Source organism: Pyrus communis, chromosome 15 (assembly GCF_963583255.1).
Source record: "Pyrus communis chromosome 15, drPyrComm1.1, whole genome shotgun sequence".
In the NCBI taxonomy this organism is placed as follows: Eukaryota; Viridiplantae; Streptophyta; class Magnoliopsida; order Rosales; family Rosaceae; genus Pyrus; species Pyrus communis.
Window position 1 is genome coordinate 17,634,963 of NC_084817.1, and position 10,108 is coordinate 17,645,070.

General features: G+C 37.9%; 1 protein-coding gene across 1 annotated transcript; it reads left to right on the top strand.

Moving 5' to 3' along the window:
• The first annotated feature begins 4,473 nt into the window (after window positions 1-4,473).
• Window positions 4,474-4,944, top strand: LOC137717121 (uncharacterized). Its single transcript, XM_068456426.1, has one exon. It carries the CDS (start codon window positions 4,474-4,476, stop codon window positions 4,942-4,944), a length of 471 nt encoding a protein of 156 aa, XP_068312527.1.
• The last annotated feature ends 5,164 nt before the right edge of the window (window positions 4,945-10,108 follow it).

Sequence of the window (10,108 nt, forward strand, 5' to 3'; positions counted from 1 at the left end):
GAAGAAAAATTTCCACTGCCATGAAGAAGAATAAAGAGAAGAAAAGTGTGGTTTCAATGCCTTGGAGGAAAGAGATTAGAAGAAAAAAAAAAAAAAAAAGTTTTGTCAAGGCAAGATACGTTTCCTATCATGAAGACATTTGGGTTTCATTTTATTTATTTATTTTTTTTTAATCTAGTTTGATTATGAGTTTGAGGAAGAAAAAAAAAAAACAAGAAGGATGAAACAAAAAATTGAAGAAAAAGAAAAAGATTTGGTGATTGGGGCTTTCAAAAAGAGGGTTTAGTTTTGGTTGTGCTTTCGAAAAGATTAGCGTTTGTTCCAACTGGACTTTCGAAAAGAGGCGTTCATTAGTTCCATCATATCAAGAGATTTATTTATCGGGCTTTCGAAAAAAAGATGTTAGTTCCAATTGGTCTTTCGAAAAGATTAGCATTAGTTCCAGTTGAGCTTTCAAAACGAGGCCTTAGCTCCAAGGATTATGATTTGTTTGACGGGCTTTCGAGTTTGTTCTAGTTGAGATTTCAAAAAATTGGCGCTAGTTCCAGTTGAACATTAAAAAAGAAGCGTTAGCTCTGAATGATTGTGATTCACTGAGCTTTTGAAAAGATTGGTGTTAGTTCAACGTATCAATGAAGATTTCCTTCTTGGCAAACTCATGATTTCACATCATGAGTTTAAAGGGGTGTTGGAAAATAAAAAAGGAAGTACTTTAGGATTTGATTTAATTAGTGATTTTGTATGATTTAATTAGGGTTTTGATATGATTTGATTTGGTCTAGGTTTCCTTGTCTTGTTGACAAGGGATTGTTTAGATTTATTTCCTCTTATTACAAGACAAGGGATTGTTTAGATTTATTTCCTCTTATTACTCCTATGTAATCTTATAAATACCTTATTATGAAGAAGAATAAAGTATTAAAATTGTTATTTGAGAATTGTGAGATTGTAAATAATTCTAAATTTACCCTAAATCCTTTATTTTCAACTAAATATACAATGTTAAAAACTTTAAATGTGTTGTAAACATTGGTGGATGAATGAATGCCCACATAGTAATGTGGACTTGGGAAAAGAATGATGTTTGTGTGTGACGACCCGTCCCAATTTATTATATAATTTTCGCCTCGAGCGTGTAAAGTGACGAATATGCCCTCGTTGGCTAAGTGACATGGATGTGTATATGCAGTTTTAAATTATTATTTCCTCTGTCCTAATTAAATCATATTCGACGTCTCGAGTGCGTTAAAGTGAGTTAGAACCGAATTGGAGCCATAACGAAAAAGTTACGATTATTTAGGTGCGCAAATGGGCAAATTGTGGACCAATTATATATGCTCCTATTTCTTTTAGCCTAATCAGATAAGTTGTTTTTCTTCTTTTGGGCCAATTAAAATTAGCTCTCTCTCTCTCTTAGCCAATCAGAACACACACACACACACACATACTCATTCACTTTTCCTTCTCGACATTTCTCCCTCCGTACACCCGAGACACCCCAGATACACAACCATCATCAAACTCAAACGGATTGAACTCTTGGAAACCACCACCATTATCCTCTCGACCACACGATCACCAACATACCCTTAGTTTTTCATTTTGGTGAGTTTTAGCTTGAAAACCAGAAGCTCTGACAAGGAGTTAGTTTGCTCCGGCATGATACAGACGATTTGCAAGGTTTTGAAGCTCAGGATGATCTCTATGCAACTTCCCTAGCACTTTAGAGTAGATTTGGAGTGGAATGGATGTCGAAATAGGTGAGTTCAAAGAGTTGCAAAGTTGGCTAGATTTTCCAAGGAATTTTCCAATTGTTTTTCGTTGGATTTTGGACTTCTAATAGGTACGAATGTGTTTAACTCTTCAAGACTTTCAAATCCATATAAATTTCATGGATTTTGGTTAAGAAATGAAGTAGATATAAAGCTTTGAAAATTTTCCAGAAACCGATGTGTGTAAACAGTGGCAGACGGTGGAGACCAGCGGGTGACCGAAGAAGAAGAAGGTATATTCCATTAACTTTAATGAAATATTCTAATAGCGTTAGGTAGCGCCGTTAACATTTAATAGAATATTCCGCCTATTTTGACAGAATATTCCTAACGTTGTTAGGGTTTCCATCAGTGTACCGTGCACGTGCTTGCACGTGGCCAGCACTTGTGGCCGTGCCTTGGTTGGCGCGTGAGAAGGCATCCGGTGTCCAAAAATCTTTCTAAAAATTTGTGTGGGTTCGTATCGTCGAGTAAATCACGTTCGTATATTCAAACCTTACATTTGAGCAAACTATAAGGAGTTATTCCTGGATTTCGTATATGTTCTAATTAATTAACGTAAAAATAGTTGTATCACATACAGGTGAGACGTACCCTGAGGACGAGTGTGGACAAACGAAGCTAGGAGGCTACGATCCTGCTACTTATAAGTGAGTGGGCATTTGTTTTATATATATATATATATATATATATATATATATATATATATATATACAGTTTCCAGAAACGTTTTTATATGGAACTATGCTTTGCTTGCCGTGTCGTAAATAAGTTACATTTTAAATATTGCATTGTTACACTTGTGAATTGTATTGGGTGATGTTGTGGGGACTCAGGTAAGCTTCAGGTGAGTATTATGTGATTAAATGGGTTGTATTGCATTGGTATGCACACATTTATTTAGAGCTCATCATGGCTGCACCCTAGTATTAGTGTTCCTGCCCGGGGTTAAGGCCAGCCTTCACGTGATTGTTCACCTCCCGCATCGCACACTCACCTTGGATCCAAGTCTGGTGCCAGCCTGTTGAACAGACTACAATAGGTGGTTCCGACTCGTAAGTGACCCGTTAATTATCGTACAGCCTTCACATAATCGTAGCACTTGAGCGTACATATTTATACCCAGCCTGTCGTACAAATCACACTAGGTGACTCCGACTCATGTGCTAGCCTAGATTGATGAGCTACAGGTCCAGTTGTACAGGTCAGCTTAGGTGACTCTGACTGGCATACTATTTTATATTGGTTTTATGCTTGGCTTACATTTATTATTGTTGAGATATTATGACATATGATACTTCAGTTTTCGCTACTCTTGTGCATTGGTTTTCATACCTACGTAGTAGTATTTTCTGGGAACTATAAGGGTTTTACAGAGAGGGGTTATTATGTTCATAAAGATAAATATGTTTTCAAACGCTTGTTTTTTTTGCCCACCCACCATTCTGTTTTGCGCCTCTCCAGGTTTTGGGTAGCTGTTCATCTTTGGTGGCTTACGAGGACTACTGGGTGGTTCAGACGTTCTACTAAATAAAAGTAGGGATCTTTTCCTTGTTTGTATAATTAATACTTAGTTAGTTCGACTACACTTTCGTTTTAGCTATGCTCTGATATGCATGTATCTTATACTTGATCACTTTCACACACTTACATATTATCTCTAGTTAAATACGTTTAGTTTTGGTTCTTATTTATTCACATTTTCTTATTATTGTTACTTCTGTTGCGCACTTGGCTACATCACCCTCACGTGATGGCCAGCATGTCTCGACTCCGGTCGGGGTGTGTCATTGTGTGATACTTTCAAAAAGTGTGTGCTGTTATTTTCAAGATGTAATTGTTATGTTTGTTTGGAGTTGCTTTATAAATAGAGTGCTCTGTGTGCTATCAAAACACACTGCAAAAAAGAAAAGATCAATAACATCAGTATCTCTCCCTCCTTTTTTTATCTGTCATCTTTTTGTGTTATAGTTACAGTATGATATTTTACACTTGCTTCGCTCCTGTCACTAGCAAAGGTTATCTCTCTAACTTTTGCCTATTTATAACACATTATCAGCATGACTCTCTAACTATTTCTCATCTCCCTTCACTGAAAAATGCTTCCTCCAAGGATTTTACTATTCTTCATCCTCTGCCTCATCTTCTTGATATATGCTCGTGAAAATCTGCCAGCACTATGCCTACTTCTAGTTTTCAATATAATAATTACATATATCTTTGATTTTTTGTTCGGTGTAGTTCCTTATTACTAACCTAGTGTTTGTTTATGTTAATTTTTCTGCAATCAAAGATGGTGTGGTACAATGGCCCATTTTGAACTGCAAATTTAATCTTACTGCAATCCAATATGGTGCGATATCATCGCCTATCTTGAGCTGCAAATTTAATTTTATTGCAATTTTAGGTGGTTCGGTATAATCGCCCACCCTGCTCTGCATATCTAAATTTTCCTGCTACTTGAGTGGTGCGGAATAATCACTTATCTTATGCAATATTTTGTTTTCAATGAGAATGGTGTAGTACAATCGCCCTCCTCATTAATCATGTAAATCTCGAGCCTGAAGTTTGAGTGCTTATCATTTTGGCCTGAAGATCAAAATGAAAAATTTGTAAGAACCAGAAGTTCTAACACTACGTCCCTCCAGAATACATATTATTGCAAGTTCTTACACATCTTATTTTTCTTTCAGAAAAGAAAATGGCAAACTTGGCAAAACTTGATTTTGTTACCCTGAACATTACAGGGAAGAACTACCTTGCCTGGGTAATGGATGCCAAGATCTATCTGGAAGTAAGGAATCTTAGAGAAACAATCAAGGAAGAGAATAGTGCATCTTCTCAAGATCGGGCGAAGGCCATGATCTTTATCCGTCGCCACCTTGATGAAGGACCAAAGAGCGAATACCTAACGGTTAAAGATCTATTAACCCTCTGGAAGGCACTGAGAAATAAATATAATCACCAAAAAAAAAAAAAAATGGTGATTCTTCCAAGGGCTCGTTATGAGTGGACTCACCTGAGGATCCAGGATTTCAAGTTAGTGGCTGAGTACAATTCTGCGATGTTCAAAATTAGCTCCCAGATGAAGCTCTATGGGGAAACCATCACTGAGGAAGATATGTTAGAAAAGACTTTCAGCACCTTTCATGCCTCTAATGTGCTCCTGTAGCAGCAGTATAGAGAGCGAGGCTTCACTGAATAAAACCAGCTGATATCTATGCTCCTAGTAGCTAAACAAAACAAAGAGATTTTGATGAAGAATCATCAGTCCCTACCTAGTGGATATGCACCATTCCCAGAAGTGAATGTTGTTTCCTTCGAAATGAACACCACATCCTCTCGTGGTAATAATTACAAACGAGGACGTGGCCACAGACGAGGATGGTGGAACGAGAAAGGCAAGAATCATGGTGTTTAGTTTCACAACCAGATTCTTAGACAAAGCTCATATGAATAACATTCCTAGAAATCCTGAAAGGGTTTGTCATAGGTGTGGTGGCAATGGGCACTGGGCGCGTACCTATCGTACCCTTAAAACATATGGTGAATCTGTATCAAGCTTCCCTTAAAGAGAAGAGTGTCGAGACCAATTTCCTCGACCAAGCTAAACCAATGGATATACCTCATCCAGTGTGCGATTTATCAGGGCAGTTAAACACAATCCACCTAGATGTCTCAGACTTCATTGTGGAAAAAGGGAATGAAGTGTATTGGTCTGATTGAATCATTTCAGTTTAATGTACTTTTATTATTCTGAACTTGTAATCTAAATGCTTGCATTTCAAAATCAATAAAAGTGGCATGTCAATTTCCTTTTATTATAAATAAATTAACTGTGATTTCCTTACTTAGAGAGCATGGATAAAAACTATGGTCATTCTCAAAACAAGAGCAATCGCAGAGATATTTATCTTGCAGACAACGTAACCACGCATACAATACTTCGAGATCGAAAATATTTCCCAAGCTTGATGTTTACAAAAGTAAAGGTAACAACAATATAAGGCCAATCAGATGTAATTGAAGGCTCAGGAAAAGCCTAGATCATGTTACCAAATTGAACAATGTTGTCCATACAGAATGCGTTGTACGCTACTTGATCTACTCGAAATTTGTTAAATTTTAAAGACATATGTTTAAATGGATACCACATTAAAATGAAAAGTGTAGAAAATGTGGAGTATCTATGCATTACCTCCAATGATACCCAGAAGTGTATATTGGAGAAGTTGCATGGTTTGTCGAGTGAATTGTATTATACATACATAAAGACAATTGAATCATATACTGTCATGAACCAAAAGTTCATTGATTAAAAAATTTACATGTTTTGGCATGATTGTCTGGGTCATTCAAGATCCACAATGATTCATAAGATCATTACCAACTCTAATGGACATCCATTATTGAGCAGACACATTGCTATCTCAAATGATAACCCTTGCAAGGCTTTTTCTCAAAGGAAGTTGGTAATTAGACCATTATAACTAAAGGTTGATGCTCAATCCCCATCATTTCTGCAAAGAATTCAAGGGGATATTTGTGGGCCTATTCAACCATCTTGTGGACCATTTCGATATTTTATGGTTTTGGTTGATGCATCTACCCGATGGTCATATGTTTGTCTCTTATCTACTCAAAATGTAGCTTTTGCGAGACTTCTTACTCATATAATTAAGTTGCGAGCACAATTCCCAGATTACCCCATTAAGTCAATCCGACTTGATAACGCTAGTGAATTTACGTCTCAAACCTTTGATGATTACTGCATGACATTAGGCATTGATGTTGAACACCTTGTTCCTCATATCCATACTCAAAATGGTCTAGCAAAAGCATTTATCAAGTGGCTTCAATTAATAACTCGCACTCTGCTCATGAAAACAAACTTGCCAGTTTCTGCATGAAGACATGCCATCTTGCATGCTGCAACATTGGTTCGATTGAGACCTATAGCCAACCATCAATACTCATCAATACAACTTATGTTTGGGCATTAGCTAAACATTTCACATTTACAAGTTTTTGGTTGTGCTGTTTATGTGCCTATTGCATCGCCACAATGCACTAAAATGGGACATCAGCGCAAACTGGGAATTTATGTGGGTTTTGATTCACCATCTATCATTAGATATTTGGAACCCTTGACATGTGATATGTTTACAGCTTGTTTTCCTGATTGTCACTTTGATGAGACAGTCTTGCCATCATTTGAGTGAGAAAAGGTCGTTCCAGAAGAATGGCAGAAGCTAACATAGGTTGTACCCACCTTGTCTCATTTTGATCCACGTAGCACTCAATGTGAAAATGAAGTGAAAAAGATCGTTCATCTTCAAAGTATTGATAATCAAATGCCAGATGCATTTAATGATGCTATGAAAGTGACAAAATCACATATACCAGCTGCAAATACACCTGCAAGAATTGATGTCCATGTTGGACAAAATAAAGTGGCAGCGAATGATTCATATGGTGCATGCCTAAATTATGGTAGACCCCCAGGTTCAAAAGATTCAGCCCCTCAAAAGAGAAAGACGAAGACATAACTAAATCCAAATGAAATTATTTAGGAAGAGAAAATGAATGACAAATCCACAATTCATGATTCTGTACTTCTAGAAAAAGAAAATGTCCTTGATAAGACACATGTCCCTGAAGAGACAGAGGTACATGAAAGCAAAGAAATCTCTATAAATTATGCTTGTACTAATGAATTGTGGGATCATAATGAAATAATCATCGACGATATGTTCGTATTCGCAGTAGCCGCTAAAATCATATTAAGAGATGACATTGAGCCCCGCTCTGTTGATGAATGCAAACAGAGACAGGATTGGCCTAAGTGGAAAGATGCAATCCAAGCAGAATTAAATTCCTTGGAAAGGCGGACCAGTAGTCTAAACCCCGCATGGTGTAAACCCCGTGGGTTACAAATGGGTATTCACAAGAAAGCGCAATGAGAAAAACAAGATTACGATATATAAAGCATGACTCGTTGCACAAGGCTTTTCACAAAGACCTGGAATTGATTATGAGGAGACATACTGTTAGATCCCATATTGCCCAGGGAATAGGATTGTCTATGCCTTATATGTACATGCCCACCTACATATAGCACGAGGCCTTTTGGGAGCTCACTGACTTTGAAGTTCATCGGAACTCAAAAGTTAAGCAAGTTCGCGCGAGAGCAATCTTAGGATGGGTGGCCCCACTGGAAAGTTCTCGTGTGAGTTCCAAGAAACAAAATCGTGAGGGCGTGATCAGCGCCCAAAGCGGACAATATCGTGCTACGGCAGAGTCGAGCCCTGGATGTGGTGGAGCCCGGGTCGGGATGTGACAATTTGGTATCAGAGCTAATCCCTGGCTGAAAGTGTGCCGACGAGGACGTCGGGCCCCTAAGGGGGGTGGATTGTTAGATCCCGCATCGTCCAGGGGAGAAGATCATCTATGCCTTATATGTATATGCCCACCTCTATATAGCACGAGGCCTTTTAGGAGCTCACTGGCTTCGGAGTTCATTGGAACTCCAAAGTTAAGCGAGTTCGCGCAAGAGCAATCCCATGATGTGTGACCCATTGGGAAGTTCTCATGTGTGTTCCCAGAAACAAAATCGTGAGGGTGTGGTTGGGGCCCAAAGCAAACAATATCGTGCTACGGCGTAGTCGAACCCGGGATGTGGTGGAGCCCAGGTTGGGATGTGACACATACTGTTCTGTAATGGACGCAATTATGTTCCGTTACTTTATAAGTTTAGTGGTTTCAGAAAAACTTGACATGCAACTTATGGATGTCATCACCGCGTATCTATATAGAGAATTTGATACTAACATATATATGAAGGTCCCAAAAGGACTTAAGTTGCTTGAAACAACTAACAAACCACGAGGTATGCTCTCAATCAAATTAAGGCGATCATTGTATGAGCTGAAACAATCTGGATGAATGTGGTATAATCATCTTAGTGAGTATTTGATCAAAGAAAGATATACCAACAATGTCATTTGCCCTTGTGTGTTCATTAAGAAATCCAATTCTGGATTTGCTATAATAGCAGTATATGTTGATGACATGAACCTAGTTGGAACCCCTAAATAGCTTAATAAAACTGCTGAATATCTGAAAAGCGAATTTGAAATGAAATACCTTGGAAAAACAAAATATTGTCTTCGCCAACAGATCGAGCATTGTGCTAATGAAATTTTGGTCCATTAATCAGCTTACATTGAAAAAATCTTGAAGTGATTTGGCATGGACAAGGCTTATCCACTTAGCACACCAATGGTCGTTCATTATCTAGACATTAAGAAACATCCATTCCATCCAAAAGAAGATGATGAAATGGTCATTGGTTCAGAAGTACCATATCTGAGTGCTATAGGTGCTTTATTGTATTTAGCACAGTGTATTCGACCAGATATAGCTTTTTCAGTCAACTTGTTAGCAAGGTATAGCTCTGCTCCAACAATTCATCATTGGAAGGGAGTCAAAGATGTATTGCGATACCTTCGTGGGACAATAGACATGAGTCTCTTCTACTTAGAGTAATCCATAAATGACTAGATCCTTGTTGGATATGCAGATGCTGGTTTTCTCTCTTATCCGCATAAAGCCCACTCACAAACTAGATATGTGTTCACTAATGGAGATACAATAATTTCATGGCACTCAACAAAACAAACATTAGTTACTACATCTTCAAATCACTCAGAAATACTTGCTTTACATGAAGCAAGTCATGAATGTTCTTGGTTAAGATTAATGATCCATCATATCCGGAATTTATGTGGTCTACCTTCAAAGACAGACACTCCAACTGTCATCCATGAAGATAATGCAGCCTGTGTTGCCCAAATGAAGGAAGGATTAATCAAGGGCGATAAGACTAAACACATATCTCCAAAGTTTTTTAGTGCACATGAGCTTCAGAAGGCTAAAGTTGTTGAAGTCAGACAAATCCATTCCATTGAAAATATGGCAGACGTATTCACCAAATCTCTACCAAAGTGCACGTTTCAAAAGTTAGTGCAGAATATCGAATTATGTCGACTTACCAATCAGCTAAATTTGGAGAATGCGGAATTATGAGGAGATACATATCGGGGGGAGCATCCATGATACATGCATGTTGTACTCTTTTTCCTTCGATTGGGATTTTTCCCACTGGGTTTTTCCTATCAAGGTTTTAACAAGGCAACATAAGCATACTTAACACTATATCAACAATCTAGGTAAAGTTGTACTCTTTTTCCTTCGTTATGATTTTTTCCCACTGGATTTTTCCAAGCAAGGTTTTAACGAGGCAACTGATGTTGATATATAGGCATCCAAGGATG